At 40.2% G+C, this 18434-nt stretch overlaps 1 protein-coding gene across 3 annotated transcripts in view; it reads right to left on the bottom strand.

Annotated features, from left to right (window-relative positions):
* Window positions 1-6490: 6490 nt before the first annotated feature.
* Window positions 6491-18434, bottom strand: part of CHD7 (chromodomain helicase DNA binding protein 7) — a gene marked incomplete at both ends in the record, with an annotated part of 120227 nt that continues 108283 nt past the window's right edge. The window contains 8 exons of one of the 3 annotated variants that reach the window (XM_084230029.1): window positions 6491-7408; window positions 8669-8773; window positions 8977-9117; window positions 10110-10331; window positions 13696-14139; window positions 14379-14606; window positions 16698-16855; window positions 17676-18350. In XM_084230029.1, coding sequence (XP_084086155.1) covers window positions 6491-7408; window positions 8669-8773; window positions 8977-9117; window positions 10110-10331; window positions 13696-14139; window positions 14379-14606; window positions 16698-16855; window positions 17676-18350 — 2891 coding nt within the window. Of the gene's footprint in view, window positions 7409-8668; window positions 8774-8976; window positions 9118-10109; window positions 10332-13695; window positions 14140-14378; window positions 14607-16697; window positions 16859-17675; window positions 18351-18434 lie in introns of all 3 variants that reach the window. The other 2 variants (XM_084230028.1, XM_084230030.1) reach the window with 2 other exon arrangements.

The raw sequence follows: 18434 nt of genomic DNA on the forward strand, positions 1-18434 counted from the left end.
TCAGCTTTGTTTTGTTCATTTGAGCAGCTCCCAAAGCACATTAAAAAACAACAACATAAATACAAAACTTTTTTGTTCCTGGCATCATAAAAAGCATTCAGGTTTTTGCAGTAACTATCCCCAGCAGCAAGATTTTAATGGTACTGAACAACAGTTTTCCAGTCAAACGTAAAGGAACACTTTGGGCTCCAACTGCAGCCCACGCCTCACCACCTTGCGTTTTGCCGGCCAAGGGAATTATTTTCTCGAGTGGGCTGGGGACTGAGGGGCAGACCACAGCACCTTGTCTCTGTATTGTCATTGCTGTGCTGTATTACTGCTTTCTCTCTCAGAACACATGGGTTCTGTACAAAATGGGATTCTAAAGAAAAGAGGGTGTGGGGTTTGATTATAATTTTACATTTTGGGGAGTAAGGGAAAACAGGAGATTTTTGAATGGTTTTATGTCACCCTTCAGGCTATTCTGAATCAGTCCAGCTGCTCCTTAGAAGCAAGCTAGCCATGGCTGAAGAAGCAGAAAGCAAGGAGGGGAGAAATAGGCCAGCTTCGTCTGGGCAAGAACAATGCCTTCCAGTCAGACACAATGACCGCCTCTCATTTTCCAGGAACTCTTAACAAAAAGAGGGAAAGGATTCTGGAGTCACCTCCCAGGGCCCCCAGTCCAATGAGAGAACATTAGCTCGGCAGTTACAGATATGCAAATCTGTTCCGAGAGCTAACAGCCCAGGAGAGTCCTGTGGGTGGAGGGAGATCTAAGTCACACCGTTCTGCTAGGGCTATTTCCCATCCTCGAAGGAACTCTAAGTTCCCACTTGGCTGGGGCTGCCTGTTAGGGCCATTCACAGACAGGACGCATTAGCCCCAAATCCTAGACAACGGTGTCCAGTAAAGTACAAAAATATGGAGACTATCAGATGCATAGGTTAGGCCATAAAATCAGAGTGGCTGGAGAGCATGCTTGCAATTGCTTAATTTTTTTTTTAAAACTTGAACATCTTTCAGTCACTCAAAACTAGTACTTTTGTCTTGCAGCATGAGATTCTAGAACTGTCTTTCAAATCAAACATCTAGTATTGAAAATTTGTCTTTCATTTGATTTTAGGTTTTGAGTTTTTGTTTGCTCGTAGAAACGAATAATCATGGATGGCAGGTTTATACGGAAGACGTACGGTCCATCGCCAGACATGAAAAGCATGAGGAGTGTCATTCTTCCCACCACACCGGTCTTACCACTCAGCCTTGGGCAAGTGACCCCACCTCACCAGGTAAAGGGGTGGTGGCAAGAACATTGACCTACCTCACTGGGGTGTGGTGTGGATAAACTCACAAGTGCCTATTAAACAAAAATGCTGAATTCTAAAATGTTAAGTGCTCCTGACTCCTAAGGAAACATGGTGAAACATGTTGGACCAGATGAATTTTCTGTTCTGAAATGCAACGTCTGTTCCCCGGCTGTTGGACTTACAGCCTGCTTATGCTTCCGTCATCTAGCCCACATCCACGCTGGACTGTCTTGAACTGTGGCTGACAATTTTGTGATGGTTTTGGGTTGCAGAGGATGTAATGCCGCTGCGTACCTGGCTCCAGTCACAGAAAAGGATCAGGTTTCTCTTGCTTGTAATTTTGAAATCAAGATTTCGTATTAAAATGCAGAGGTGGCCATGGGATGATGGAGGAATCCACATATAGTTAACTGAGTCTTAATATTTTGATTTAGTGCTTCTCGTTGTTATACATTAGAAATCTATTAGGTTGGTTTGCTAGCTATCGCTCAGAATTCACAATGACACATTTACCTCTCAGGAAAGAACCTACTGGGGACAGGCACCACTACACATGTTGTTTAAACATGTCTGTAAATATTTGGGGATGGATTCTGCCACTGTTGTTCTATTAATGAAAATTCAACCAACTTAGGTGCTAAGCAAATTAAGAGTAAGTCACTCTGAAGACAAAGATGTCAGAATATTTGAAAATTTAATTGGCATTACCCTATTCTTCCATTTCATTTAAATTCATTAAGGAGATGCAAATTAAAATTCAACTCCACACTGGTAGATCCAAAATAAGATTTATAGACCAACAGACCCACGAGGAGGATGGCACTACCATGCCAATACGTACACATGAGTTGTTTTTGGTTTTGGTTTAGAGATTCAAGAATGAGTTGGAGCAATAGGAAAGTTGAACAGAAATCTTAAAACATAAAGATGATTTAAATTGTCCAAAATACTTTGAAAATCACTATCTTAACCCTTACCAGAGAAATCTTCAAATTGGGTGACTCTCCCAGTAAAAACTCGATGATGAAATCCTTTTCCCTGAAGGAATCTTAAATGTTCCAGAAGGTATTTATTCATCAGTTCTGCCAAATGTAGTTTACTATGTCTATAAAACTGTGGTAAATCTTATCTGTCCTAAGAAAATACATAAAATTGCTAATTCATTTCAGAGTTGGGTAAGATATATTCTAACTTTCAAGTGCTTGTTAGCAAATGTCATTTCATTGTTTTGCTTCCTGATTTAAATGTATCAGTGGCTCAAAAGCCACGATCTCTCACTGTGCACACATCAATTCAACAATCCCTTCTCACCTCCCCTGTTAGAAATCACTTCTAAAAACTCTTCCCAAAGATAATTAACAATTTTCATTGAACTGAAAAGATAATTTTCTAACAGGACATGGCAGAAAAAATTTCCGTTCCCAGTCTCTTTGCTTGGAATGCTGTATCATGGAATTCTAAAAAAAAGGCATCGTAAACATTCTTTATCCGTTGGGTTTAACTTGGGCGTATATCAGCAGGAACTCCTGAGGAGTTAATTCAAATTTTTTGTGTAATTTAATTGGAGCATCTACGCCTTTAATGTATACCCCAAATCCATTTATGGCATGCCATCTTTGTCATCACCCATTACCTTGCCAAGGCTGCCACAGCAGCAGAACTCCTGACTCCTCTTTACAAACCTTTTTTTTTTTTCCACTTTGCAGTCATAGCATTATTTACATATTAAAACAGAAACAACACAAAAATATGATCATATCATTTTCCTGCATAAAACCTTCCAAGGATTTCCTACAGCACTTAAAACAAACTTTAAATGCTCCAGCAGGGCAATCACAGTCGTAATGACCTATCGGTTGCCTTCCAACCCCACTTCTGTTAACTTACTCACAAATAGGGACCTTTATATTGGCTGTTATCTTTGTCCAGAACATCCCCCAACTAGTTCATTGTCTACTGCTTCTCATTACTTAGGTGGAAGCAGAGCTGTCCTCTTTCCTGACTATTCATGCCATCATATTAATTTTCTTCAATTGACAAAAATTTTATTTGTATCTGTTTACCACCTTTCTTTTCCTATTTGGATGTAAGCTCCTTGACAGCAAGGAACTCATCTGTTTTTATTTTGTTTTCTTTGCTATGTTCTTGCCACTGAAACAACACGTAGTACACAGCACCCAAGTCATGTTTACTGATGAATGGGAGTTACACCAGCATGGCAGTTCAGTGTGGAGGCTTTAGAGTTAGTTTAATTTGGGCTCAAATACCAGGTTTGCAATTAACTACCTGTGAGATTTAAGCTCATCTTCTTTTTTAAGGTCTTGATTTCTTTATCAAATAAAAACACCCACGCAAAAGGAAAAATCCTCATTTAAACGAGGCAAGTGGAACTCAAGTCTCCTTAGTCAGAGCTCTCACTCTTCCCGGTTCAATTTCTTACAGACTTTCTCTTAATTCACCACCTCAAACTTTTGATCCTTTATGCAGGGGCAACAGGGGGAAAATGTAAAAATATAGATGCCTGATCACTCCAAGTCACCATTATGCTATAATGGATATATGCTATATCTTTCTTTCAGAGACCAAGAGCACAGGATTTTAGAAGACCATACATAGCCTCTGATGTCAGACTGCCTGGGTTCAAATCCAGTACCTATATTTACTCTTGGCCAGTGACCTAAACCCTCCCAGTATGTTTCCTCATGTGAGAGCACTTCCCTTACAGAAGTAGCAGTGCACCCCAGTGCTTCATTTACCCAAGCACACAATAAATACTAGCTATTGAGTATCAGACTGAGTTTAAAATACTTCTTACTTAGGTAAACTCAAGATCTAATATCAAGGATCGATTCCATTAAGAGAAAAACTTTGCATTTTCCAATGTGTAACTTTGAATGACTTTAAAGCTGGGTTAACAGATGAATTCCACATGATGCAGCGCATACGTTGACCAGTCTCTCAGTCTAGGTTCCTTCTGGCCTGATGCTTTGCTCTGAAGTTTATTGTTGCTCTTGGCATTGTCTCCTAACAGCGAAGAGGTACACCGTATCGCTCCATTTAGGAGGTCATTGGAAAACTTGCAACACTATAAAGAATTTTAGACTCATTTTATTAAACATTTTAATCTACTTAGTAAGACTTGAGAAAAGTCTTATTTTAAGGCTTAAAATTTTTAAAAATATTTAAGTTCCCTATACTTGTGCAGATCTAGTCTTAGTTTCCATGTTCAAAAAAAATTCCATTTCAGAAGAAGTTCTCTTAAAGGCACTTTCCTCCAATGTACACTACCCATTTGTTAACTTTCAACAGGTAAGAGTAAAGATGATAGAGAAAGCAATCACAGGATCTCTAAGGTGGAGTTTCAAGTCATTCCTTTTCCAGAATCATGATGAGTGTATTTTCATCTTGGGATATAAACTAGTGGAATCTTGTGATCTAACAGGAATTTAGACAATCTTCCCTGTGCACAGATGTGGGGTCGACTGTGTGTACATTCTGGGGGTTGTGGAGGGAGGCCACACAGAACCCCGTCCACATCTCTTCCTCTCTTTAACCGCCTGGAAAGAAAGCTGTGTGCTTGGTCAGGTGACAAAAAGGTGACAACAGTAGATGTCAAATTACGTTTTATATCAAATATCAAAGGTCATAAAAGGATATACAAATCAGGGGTTCTCAAGGCACTGCATGCGTGTTTGAGTGTGTACGCACGCACGCTCGCTTCCTTAAGTGGGTCCCTTTTAATTCCACATGGGTTTTCCACCCACGGATCCTGGCATTAAGCATTGGTCGGCAGGACACCGGAGCGCCTTTGTGTCCCTTGCTGACACTACGGCATTGTGTTTTCCTACCCATTAACCAAGGATAAATGACCTAGATATTGTGCCTATTAAAGCCTCATTTTTCTTTTGCCCTTTTGTTCTTCAGTGTACCACATTATCAGACGCTGCACACATTTCTAAGTATTCTCGGTCTCAGATGCCCTTTTGAGGGAGTAATAGGAGATTTTTGTGTGTGGTTCTGTTGAGATATCTGGAGTGGAATTATGTGAAGGTAATTTAAGGTTTTTCTTCCCATCTAGTCTGAAGACAATCAGTCTAGGGTATTAGTAACAGCTAATCTAGCATAAGAGGATATATCAAGAAACTGTACAAAGGCCAGAATGCTGTATTTGCATCTATTGCGAATACAAAAAATAGAGTGAACACCAGTTCCCTACATACTACATTCTATAATTACATCTCTGCATATCATGGGTCACTTTTATTAAAAGCATCATTACTACAGTTGGCAGCAATTTACATTTTATCTTACATGATAGCAGTTTTCAAAGAAAAAAATAAAAGGACATCACAACAAAGAAAAACAATACATTTACAAAGTCATGTCTGTAAACTTCAAGGCTAGTTTAGAGCTGAGGTAATGCTGTTTTAGCTTTGTGGCTAAAGTAACAAAGTCCTTTAATTTAAAAAAGGTACCTGATTCTCTCTTCTCTCATTCTTTATTTATTCATCTATTTATTTTGTTTATACCAGTGCATTACAAGACCACGAGACAATGTAACTGTAGTTCTGTCTGGCAAGAACCCTCCCAGTAGGTTAATTTCCAAAGGGACCCTTCACATTCAACAGCTGCCTTATTATTGCTGCGCCTCGGGACAGAGACGTTCACACTAACGTGGAGATTGTCAGAGTGTATGGATGTGTGTGGATGCGCAAATGTGGGACCCCCATACAGTCAAAAAGGGAAACAAATGAGCAAGTATGATATGTATGGTAAATTTCATCTTGACCTTCACAGCAAAAAAATTAAAATTAAAAAATTAAATATATAACTTCATACTTCCTTCGAGCAGCACTTCCTTCCATTAGTGCCACTCAGTTACAAATTGCTCTTTATTATAATACCAATGGTACCAAAAGAAAAAGAAAAAAAGCAGAGCATTATGTAAGTTTCCTTAAAAAGACATGATCACCTCTCAAATTTCATCTCTCCTAGGGATAATAAATAATGCACTGCACAATACTTAATGACCAAGATACCTTTTGACACACCTGTATAACATGACTTGGACTTTTTTTTTTTTTTTTTTGCTACACTATGTTACAGAACAGCTTATAAAACTAGGTATGAACATTAACTGTGAGTGTAAACAGTAGGACTACCACTTGTCAAAAAGTTTTAAACACTTTAACTGGAACTGGTATTGGTTATTCATCATTTTCATTGTTTTCTATTTCCTCCCCCCCGTCAAGTGAGTCTAGCTCTTCACCCTGTGCTATTTCGTCTTCTAAGATGGAGGACTCTGCAGTCTTATCCAGGTTCTCCTCGGCATCACTGCCCTCTAGGGTCTCTTCTTCCTGAAAGGTGCCACCCTCGGCCTTGTCAGGAGCCTTTTCTTCACTGGAGCCTACGGCATTCTGAAGTCCTGCTAACGCTGGGAACCCAGGCAGTGTCAATCCTCCCAGACCCGGAGGTAGAAACATGGACGGGTAGAAGAGGCCTGGAGCCATTGTGGACAGGAGGAAAGGGTTGAAGGCAAGCGGGTTGGAGGGCAATCCGGCCGGGGCAGTAGCAGCACCAACAGATCCGTTCGCAGAGTCAGGAGCCGAAACAGCATCTGTGCTTTTCTCAGAGTCTTTATTCTCTTCTTCGTTCTCATTTCCCTTCTCTTCTACTTTTGAAGTGCCGTCTTCCAGGTCTCCTTGACTAGAAGCAGTAGTGGTGTTTCCAGTAGCAGCGGATAGAGGGTTGTTCAACAGCCCGCCCAGTCCAAACATGCTGGGCAGGCCCGCCATGCCCGGCAGCACCAGGGGCAGCACGGCAGCGGGGTTCTTAGTGTCGCCTCCGGCTGTGGCAGCGGTGGCCAGTCCTGGAGGGAAGCCCATGAGACCTGCCAGCTGGAGAGACTGCAGGTTCTGGAGATTCTGAAGGCTCGTCAGGTCCATCCCCGCAAACAGGCTGTTCACCAGCAGAGGGTTGATTCCTGATGTGGAGGCCACAGCGGCTGCAGCTGCAGCCGCCCTGGCAATTTCACTTTTAGGCCTTCTTCCTCTTCTGCTTGCTCCTTCTCCCCTCACCACGGGTCCAGTGAGGAGACGGTCAAACATTGACTCAGGAACAAAACCCTGAAGGAAATGGAGAGGCAGACAGGGCTATAAAAGTTGCCGAAGAAAACAATCTCAACGTGGGCCTTTACGATGAACTGAAAACTGACAATTTGAAAGGGAACACATAAGCAATGGCCTATCCTAAAAGTGAAAGCTCAATGAAAAAACTTGTGAAAACAAAAATTCTATGTATTTTATTTAGCATTAATTACATTAGCTCACTGAATTATGCTGAACTGCAGAAAAATGGGTAAAGGGAACTATCAGGGAGATAAATGACAAGTTATCAGCACCTCTAACTCCAGAAATAACACGAGAAAGTAGTTCAAATAACATGGAAAATTTTATTAGTAAAAATCAATTTCAGTACCTAGAGGAAGAAAACTTATGTTCACACCAAAACCTATACATGAATGTTTACAGCAGTTCTACTCATAACTGCCAAAAGCTGAGAACAGCCCAGATGTCTTCCATGAGGACATCCATGCCATGGAAACTGCTAGGCATTGAGAAGGAACAACTTTTGATACATTCAACCACTTGGACAAAGCTGAACAACATGTGAGAGAAGTAGTCTCAGAAAGGATACATACTTTATGCTTCTGTTTATGTGACATCTTCAAAAAGATAAAATCTATGGCTGAAGAACAGATCAGCGGTTCCCAGGGGCTAGGGGCCGAATAGAGAGAATAAAAGCAATTTTGGGGCCTGAGGGAGGAGTGATGGAATTGCTTGTTTTCCAACTCTGGTGCCAATTCATGAAACTATACACACGTTAGGATTGATAGAACTGCACAGCAAAAGAAGAAAAAGTGGGTTTGTTGTATACTTTAAACAAACAAAAAGAATAGAAATGTTAACAAATTAATGTTACAAAGAAAATAATAGTTTAAACATTATTTTAGGCAGAGCTGTATTTTTTATTTGAAAATCAGAAATTAAAGTTAATAACTTTATGATCTCAACGACCATAAATTCCATTTCACAGATGGGCTATTTGCTAGGTTTATCTGGGGCATTCCTCCCTGTAGTAAATTGACCTCCAAGACTATGACTAGGCATTTCTATACAATCCTCTTTAATAAGAGCTTATAAATTAATCCACTTGGAATTAATAATGTATTGATACAAGAAATGATGATGTATTAATGACATATAATTGCTGTATTACGTCAGTTCTTGTAAAACTAAGTTAGAACTGAAAAATTAATGGCAAACAGAAAATAAACAGTATTGTATAGATACCATTTTTGACAGAAATGCAGACTTTGTACTTACAGACTGCTTAACTATGTCAGTCCAGTCTGGAGCAACTGCAAATTCAGGATTTTCTTCCAGCCACCTGGGCAGATCCTTCATTGGAGGCGCCATAGCTCCACCCATCTGGGGAGATGCATTTGAGAAATGACTTAAAATAACACAAATTCTTCCCTCTTCTTCCCCATCTACTCTCCCTCTCCCAACAATATATAAACACCCCGCCCCCCGCAACCATGCACTGTGTTCTGAGAGAAACATGATTCTTTTTCCTTATAAAAGATGTCAGGATAAAACACTTTCTGGGATAAGAAATTCCCAACTTTTACCTTCTTCCCATTTCGTTTATTGACAACAGGTACCCTTTCCTCGCCTGTCAAAGTGTTTATATCCAATTTATTAGGGTTTCGACATCTATGTCGTTTCTGTTTCGGTTTCTGAAATGAGGAAAACAGCACATCTGCATTCTTCTGCAAAAAACAAAAATAAATATTAAGCAAAATTGTATTTAGAACTGACCCTTTCCTGTATAAATGAAAAGAGAATATTTCCATTAGCTATGAAAGTTCTGAGATTTTAATTAGAAATCATAATTTTCTTGGAAAGGAAAAAACTCATTTTCTGTACACTAAGGAACTAAACCAATGCACAAACTAAGGATGTGCTATTGCTTTGGCTATCATTAAAAGTGCTTAATGTTTAGCCAATGGTATTTTCAAGAGAACTTTTTCTAGTACCTTTGCTAATTTCTAGTCAGTGACTTGAATGAATACAAGAAGATGACCATCATGTCTGAGGACGTAAGACCATACACCAGGAGAATCCACACAAGGGATAAAAGGCCCTGTGCAGGAGGGGGCATTCTGAGTGGCAGGAACACAACTTCGGCTGAACTCAACAAAATAAAATATAAAACCCTACATTTAAGTTTTACAAAATCACATAGGCACAGGAAGTAAAAGAACTACAGTCTGAGCTAAATGGTTTATATGCGATATCACCTGGAGATAATGCCCAGTATTTAACATAAGGCTTAAGTTTTAAAAGAGGAGCTAATAAAGCCTTAGGCTGCATTAGGTGATCAAATCTTCCTAAGTAACAGCTTCACTGTATTATGCACTGGTCAGACCTGACCTGAAGGCCAGTTCAAGTACATTCACAGGTGTTACAAAAGAATAAAACCATGCCATGCAAGGAGTGACAGATGGGAGAAAGAAAAAGTAAAGAAATGTGTTCATAGGCATCATCAAATAACTACAAGGCTGTCTTTCATGAAGGACAGACATGAAGCTAGTTTCTCTGTTTATACAGAATAAACAATGACAAAAGCTGGAAAACAATGACAATAGCTGAGATGAGACCTTCAAGCAAAAAGACAGCGGCACCCAGCAATTTCTGTGCTGTGTGAGGGAAGGAGACAGACTGTCCTAGCAAGCCACCTCCCAAATACTGCAATACTTACTGGTACATAACTTGGCATATCAACAGTGTAAGTAGGATGCAGCTTCAGCCATTCAACTAGATCCTTATTTTTAGGAGCATCTTCCCCCACCAGCCTAGTCCCATCTTCAAGATTTATAACAGGGATCCGTGTATCTGGGTCCAGCTGCCCAGGAGAAGGAATGTTTCTTGTTGGTGTGGTCTCTATATCTTCTTCAAAAGCTTTGGTCACCTCAGCATCCTCCTGTAGAAAGTTGACAATGTTCTGAATTCTCACACAAAGACAGAGATTCTGTCAACATCCCATCCCCAAAAATGCAATCCTGGGTTTATGGATCTTTGATCAAAAAGGTGAAAAGGCTATGTCCATATTGAAACAATGTTCGCATTGGAACAGCTATTAGAAGATGGAACTTTAATCATTCTTGGCACTGCAGAATTCATTACCAGGCAGAAAATTCAGTCTATCCACACACCTGTTAAGATCTTAAGCAAATAACTAGGCAGACAATATAGGCATTAGTGTCTGAGCTTGATAGGCGTGAAAAGTAGCTTCTTGAGCTCCCCAAGGGGTCCCTGGATAAGATCATTAAAGGATTTTTTGTTTTAAGGCGGGTTCCAAATGCCAGTTTGTATGGTACCTGTGAACACTTCGGGCACAGCACAATTTGGTTGGTAGTGAAGTATTTTGTGTCAGGTATCTGTGGCAACACTGAGAAGAGCAACTCTAGCTTAAGTCTAGATGCTACCACTGTCCGGTCATTGGCACGCAAACTCTGTTACTTCTACTTCTAGACATATTTTCTGTCTTCCTCATTCCCCACTACTGCAACATTTCTAAGAGGTTGCCTTCATTCTAGGGTCTCTTCTTCAATCCAACTTTCACACTGCTAGAGTCAGTTTTTGAAAATGCACTGTTCAAAAATTACATCACATCACTTGTCTATTAAAACAATTTTGGTAATTGAACCCCTGTAACTTTTATGATAAAATCTAAGTTCTTTAGCATGGCAACCAAGACCCTACATGATTTGCATCCATCCTATCTTACCTCCAAGCTCATCTCTGCTGAACATCACCTCTTCATCAATTCCCAGGCACTAACTTTAAGTTTACCAAAGCTCCCTCTGGCCTCAGTCTCTTTACACAAACTTATTCTGCTCCCTTTTTTCAAATGACCAACTTCTATATAATCTTAAAAACTTGATCAAAGAATGACTATCTCTAGAGAAACTTCCTCATCTGTTCCTCCTCATCTCCTCTTTCCTCTCTTCCCATTCTTCTCTTGGGCTCACAAGTACCCTGGGCATTCCTCACAACTATGATACAGTACTCGGATGTCCCCTCATCCAAAACACTGAGTTTTCTGGGTGCAAGCACTTGTCAGGCTTTTATTCTTTACATCTTAGTGCCAGGTGCAGGGGGCAGAAGCAGCTTCCACAGTGTTGCTGAATGCACATCCTCACTCTTTATTTTTTTAAGGCAGCACAAAGTTGTCTCCAGTTGGAGTGCCAACATACAAAATTTTAGGATTTACCTTGTTCAATACAAGCAACATTGCCAACTTTATGCCTCTTCACTGCTCAGTTTCTTTATAGTGTTTTCCTTGTTTTTAGGTACATACCGGTAACACCACAACATTGAATGAAGAATCCTCAAACCTCAATACTTGACAGCAATAAAAAAGCCCATAAATTTAGCACCACACCCTCAACATCTATTGGACATTTTCTCAATCTTGAACTGGGTTGATAAATGTCACTTTAGAAAGGGGGAAATATCAACAAATTCTTAGTGGTTGCTTAAACGCTGTGAAATGAATAATGTCAACCTTAAGTTTTATATAGAAGGTATACCTGAAGTAGGAAAATAGCACCTGGGCCACAATGGCTACTAAATCCTGGTGCTTGGTCTATAGACAAGTATGTACCACCGCTCAAATATGAAACACAAGATGAGGATAGGTATGAGGAAGATAGAAATGTCCCAATTTGTTGACATTCACAGAGAAAGGACTGTCAGTGAATAAAATCTATTAAGGTGGAAGGCTAATCATTAAAAACACAAATCGGGGACCACACACCAAGGAAGGGCATTTCATTTATGGAACAACCAGTAACAGCTAATTATCTTATGAGGTATATTTTTAAAAGATTTTCAAAACATATGGGGGCCTCTCTGGTGGCGCAAGGGGTTAAGCGTTAGCACCATGAACCCATCCACAACTACTTCTGTGAGTTCGATCCCCAGCTGGCCAGGGAGAACACACATGGTACAGCAGACCTCTCCTGTCTTGCCTGCTGCTCTCCTCAGCAGTGTATTTCAATCAGTCCACCTGTTCTGCTTTCCACTCTGTCTCTGGTGAATCCTTTCACCCCCTGTACTTCTGGCCTGTACCCCTGTTCTTGTATGCATAAAGAAATCTTAAAAAAAAAAATTCTCAAAATAATCAGATAATCAACAAAAACAACCATTATTATGACTGCTGCACGGGTAATGAATTTTGAAAATTAACATTTAATCACTTCTGGCTCTGTTTTCGTCAGACCCCACCAGTAGGCAAATTTCAAAGATATTTTGTAATTTCTAGACTTTAACTCAACAATGCCTCTTCCTCCCCTTTTAAGTTATTAAGCTTTCTCTAGGTCTAGGCAGAAAAAATATGGGCAAATAAAAATAGGGATGGAATAAGGAAAACAAGAAAACAAACAATTGTCTCTGTTCAGTTTTAAATTTCAGTGTTTTCCAAACTGTCTCCCACCACGTAGGGGAAGGACCCACCGTGGCTCAGCCTGTGCCCAGCGCAGCTTCCTGGAGTGCCAGCTCCTCGTGGTACACAGGTAAGTAGCTCAGTGCTACGATGTTGATTTGGGTTTCAAATCCATAGGGAGAGGATTATTTAACACTAATCAGCCCTTTAAAAAGGGACCACGTGAATTGGGTTATTTGGGGTAAAACCCTTCTATTAATTAGATGGCACATTTTTTAGTGGTGGTTGAAGCAGATTAGGGAAAAGAATTATTTTGATTATACTGCACTCATTTTCTTTCAGTTGAAAAAAATCAAATCCATTATTACACACATTTCATTCAAACCTAAAGTGGCAAAGATCTTTATTCAGCTAAATTTATTTTAAAATATTTAGCTATAGAGGTAGGAGAATGTGCAACCACTAGATTTGTATACAAACACAAATCTTAAATCTGAAATGAAATACTTATACTAATCTAAAAAACACCGGCCTGAAACATATTGATATTTTTAAGAGCAGAAGCTTCTTCCACCTCAAGAACTCAGAGATAACAATTATAGCTCAGAGACCATGGTTTTGTTTAGGACTAGTCTTCTGAGAGTAATCAATATATCAGGATCTTGGGAAGAATAAATCCTCAAGCTACATTTGGTTTAGGTCGAGTAGTCTGTATCAAGGCTCAACACAATTTTCCAGCTCAGAACCATGACTGTTCACTGTAATGCCATTTCTTAAGTGGAAGAAACCAGCTTTAATACCACATCACTGAGAGGAACAGAGACCAGCACTGTCAGTGGTGCAGGGTCCCTGCCTGCTGATGAGGGCACACACAATGGAAGAGAGCTCTGGAACTTACTGCGCTCAATGACGTTCGTTTGTGGCTCATGAAAAGCAGATCAAGGCCCTCCACGTTTTTCCTCCTTCCCCGCCTCCTCTTCATGGGAGGCTCTCCATCCACTAGGGAGCCATTAAGCAGATGCCTTGTGGGTGTGCGTGACAGACCTGCCTGGAGCAGTTCCATTTGAGTCTTAAAGGCATCAGATACTGGTGTGGAGACATTAGGCAAGATAAACTTTGAAGTAAGAGATGAAAAATTTGAGGTAGAGCTTGTTGCCTCTCTTGAGGCCTTTGATAAATCTACAACTTTCTCTTGTCCATTTTCTGACACCACCTGAGACTCCCGCAGTTGGGCAACCATCTCCATGAGGTTTCGCCGCTTGGCAGCTCTTTCGGCCTCTATTTCAATTTTTCTCCTCCTCCTCCTCCGCTGGCGAGGGACAGAGAGGTTGAGGGCGTCCTCCTATTGAAAAATTCCAACCAAATAATGAGCCAACACTGTTCCTGCTATCCGGGGCTGGCTCTCAGAAATAAAGAACAAGGATTGTAAGGAATGAAACACCCATGACTGCTGAGCTGAGCTGAGCTGAGGGAGCAGCAGTCATTCTATTTTAAGGGGAGCTAGTGACACACAAGCTTCCACAGTGAGTTAGGGTTTAGAGAGCTTACCTTTACAGTGCAGAGGAAGCAGCACTAACTTACCTTTGACAACTGAGGAGAAGTTGTGAGGTCCTCACTCCCACTAATGCTTGCCTGGCCAACCATGGAGAGCTCCGCAAAGCTCCTTTTCTGCAGGGGACTGTCCACAGTGGAGGGTGTGTAACCAGGGATGAGGCCCTGGAAATCAAACATCTGGCGCCTATTTACTGGCCATTTGCCTTTCAACACCGCTTCACAGATGTTGTCTAATCGGTTTATCATTACTCGATCCTGGAGGGAGAAGAAAAGTCACACAAAATTGTAACAAAGACCTAGTGAAAATTCCTGGATAAATATGTCCATGAAGATGCTAAGGAGCATAAAAAGGCTTAAAAGGCAATCAGTGGGCAAAAAGTAAAACAAAACAAAAATAAACAAAACCCATCCAAATTGTGTTGGTTTGGTTGTAAGGTCCTAAGGAGACCAATTCAGAAAACTGAATATTTCTCAGTTGTGAACACTGAACCACATAAATGAGAAAACATTACTTAAAACCACCACCTCTAAAATGTTCCCACATTTTAAATGTAACTTTTATTCACACTGAAAAAGTGTTGGTGAAAGTCAGCAGGTCACAGTGGAACCCTGTATGTAGCTTTTCAATGCTCTGGTGCTTTGGATCCACAGGCGGGATCAGTCCGTCCCAAGAAGTAGAACATCATTAGCGTCACTATTAATAAAGTTCAGTATTACAAAATGGGCACCAACCTAGGAACACCTAATGAATGTCAATTTGCATTCCCCACCTATTATCACTTCAAATTTCATTGAAGCGTGCACATTAAAAATTTCTAATTACAGCTCTTAGAACCAGTTTCCATAGATTAAAAGTGCCTGCTACTATAGACCTTTTGACTGATCTGGGAAACTTCCTTCTATACTCAATAAAGGAGATTAGCATAATGGGGGAATTTAAGGGGACATAGAAAGAAAAAATATCTTTGATAGTACACTTTTGACTAAAAGTATTTCACACTGTTTCATACACAGGGAGACCAGGCTGGGGATGAATTGACTGAAGCCACTTTCATGTTGTTTGTTTTAAACCAGACAGTCCTGTTAAGGTGATCAGGATGATAATTTCCCCACCCTGAAGAACAGATCCAAATTACAAAGAGCTGTATTATGAAATTATCCTAGTTAGCCAAAAAAAGTTATTTCCATTTTGCATTTGGTGAGAATAACTACATCTAAAATGATCTCATTATGCACTGGAGCAAATGGGTCAACTGTGTACCCTCTCGTGTGTTAAGAACACTATGTTTCCATATAAAGATGTTTTAAATCTGAAAGTTCTATTTCTGATTTAAAGAAATTCAAAATACAGCATTAAAAGTCTATACATTTTTCCTCATGCACTGTTTTTAAGGTTATAAAATGGTTCCATTGTTGTGGAAAACAATATGGAGGTTGCTCAAAAACTTAAAAATAGAACTACCATATGATCCAGCAACCCACTTCTGGAATTGAAAGCAGATCTCAGAGAGATACTTGTTCACTTAGGTTCACAGTGGCACTAAAATAAGCCAAGTTATGAAAAGAACTCACATGTCCCACTGATGGATGAATAAAGAAAATATGGTATATGTGCACAACAGAATATTATTTAACCTTTAAACCACTGGATGAGCCTTGAGGATATTATATACTAAGTGAAATAAGCTAGTCAAAAATGGACAAATATTGTATGTTTCCAGCCATATGTGGAATCTAAAGTAGTTGAATTCATAGAAACAGAAATTCAAGTGGTAGCTGCCAGGAGCTGGGGGGGGGGGCGGGTTGGAGAAAAAAGAGGGGTTGCTTAATGGGAACAGAGTTTCAGACATGCATGATGAAAGAGTTCTAGAGATCTGTTTCACAACAACGTGACTATACTGAACACCAGTGAACTAAATGCTCAAAAGTGCTTAATATGGTAATTTTATGTGTATTTTATCATTTTATCACAAACTTTTTAAAAAGTCCACACATCTTATTTTGCCAAACAATGGGTCTGTTGAAATAATAATCCATAAATTATACTGGACAACATGATTATTAACCTAAAATGCCTCAAGAAATCAAAGACCCATAAAAACAGTTCCATTTCCTATTATCTTTCCTTCAGGTTGTGCTTCCTATGCTACTAGAAAGTGACAGGAAAAAAAAAATTCCTTTGGACTTTTCTAGATTGTCTTTTAAAAATGAGAAAAATCTATGGTTTTCATACACTCTATCAAAGTTTAGCTTAAAATTCTTTGTAAAATCAAGCTAGAAGGATTTTCTCCACCCACTCTTTTTGGATCAACATTCAACATAAAATACCAAAAAAGACCCACCAACCTTAGGCCATATCGAGAAGGCAAATGTTCTTTCATGAAGAAGCTGAGCTACTGAAGGATCGCCATCCTCCATGTAGAATCCATCTCGGGTTTCATCCCTAGCAGTGCTCATGGAAGCATTACTCTCTTCATCAAAATTCTTCCCTCTAGAAATAGCTCCTGCTGAGAAATGAGTTAATTTGCATTACTCACAACCAGAATATCACTGAAAAAGTTCACAAAGGGCATGAATAAAAATGTGAATACCAATCAGCTCCATTTTATTGAGTAACTACTAAACAGTTAAGGGGGTATTAGGAATTTTACAAATGTTAATGTTTAAGGCTTGCAAAGGCCCTTTCACGTAGGTGGTGTTATTCCATTTTATAGATGAAGAAGCAGAGGCCTAGAGGCTCCATCATGGGTCACCTAGCATTGTGTCGGTTAAGCTCAGAGGAGGCTGAACGACAACCAAGTCTCTGACCCAAAAGGCTCTATATCCCCTCTGCTCAGGAAAAAGGGCTAATGTGTTGGCTAAAGTTCAAAGTTCCAGCTCCAGCAGAATAATACAATATGTTGCCTTATTTCACTTTGTGCCAAGTGCAGTGACCCAACTATGACTTGGAAAGAAAAATGGGTTATTTTTAGATTCCACTCCTACCCTTTACCTCTGAATTAAAAATAAATTAAACATCATCTCTTTTAAAATAATTATTAATATTTACTCAGTGAGTGACTCTTCTTCCTTACTTTTAACTTTCCAAATTAAAATCACCTGGGATTCTTCATATATTGCAACAGTTAAGTGTCTATAAAAACTCTTCTGAGAGTTCAAGTTGTCTGAAATACCATATTTCCATACTATATTAGAGAAAAATAAATAAGCATAACCTGCAATTATTCCCTCATGGTGTAACAAGTGCAAAGCACTTATCATATAACACACCACATCACACGGCAGTGGTGGCATCAGGGAGAGGCCCAGATGGGAAGGCATTACCTTCAGGCTGGGAAGATTCTTCCGACTTATCATCATCCTCCAGTTTTTCTTCTTCATCCTCTTCAGAACCTTTTTCTGAAATAGACTTGGGCCCAGTATCTGCACTGACCTCCACAACTTTCAGTCCGTTTTTCACAGAGCTGGCCACGGCCTCACACTCCTGCTTGCTATCCTTCTCCCCACCGCCATCAGCCTCTTCTTCCTCCTCTTTCACCTCAGGTTTCTCTGGGGCAGCTACATTTTCCAGCTCCTCTACTTTGCCTTCAGTTTGTCCCACCGCCTTTTCGTCCTGGACGTGAGTGGATGAGATGACTGCAGGTGTCTGGCCAAACCCCATGGCCAGTGTGTTCAAGGAAGAACTATTGCCCGCCCCTCTGTTCTGAGCAAAGTTTTTATGTGCATCCAGGAAGGATAACTCAGGGTCGTTGAGGATATGATAATCTGTCCGACTGACCCCATGTTTAGCAGCACCCACCAACAAGTCTCGGTCATGCCGCCCACATTCCCACCATTCCGGCAAATCCAAACTCGGCTGGCAGAGTTTCAGCCTCTCTCCCAGCTGTGGGTGGTGAAGGACCTGCTCGCGTATCTTCCGGAGCAATTCAATGCGGTAGAGAGTTCTAGAGGCACGCTCCTCTGTGATAGGTTCAATCATGGAAGAGAGGTCAGGCGGTTCTGTAACAGGGAGACAGTCATATTTACTTGGGAAAAGTGCACGCGTGCATTAGATTATTTGCTTATTTATTGGCCTTTCAGTAT

Source organism: Talpa europaea (genome assembly GCF_964194135.1).
Source record: "Talpa europaea genome assembly, chromosome: 3".
Lineage (NCBI taxonomy): Eukaryota > Metazoa > Chordata > Mammalia > Eulipotyphla > Talpidae > Talpa > Talpa europaea.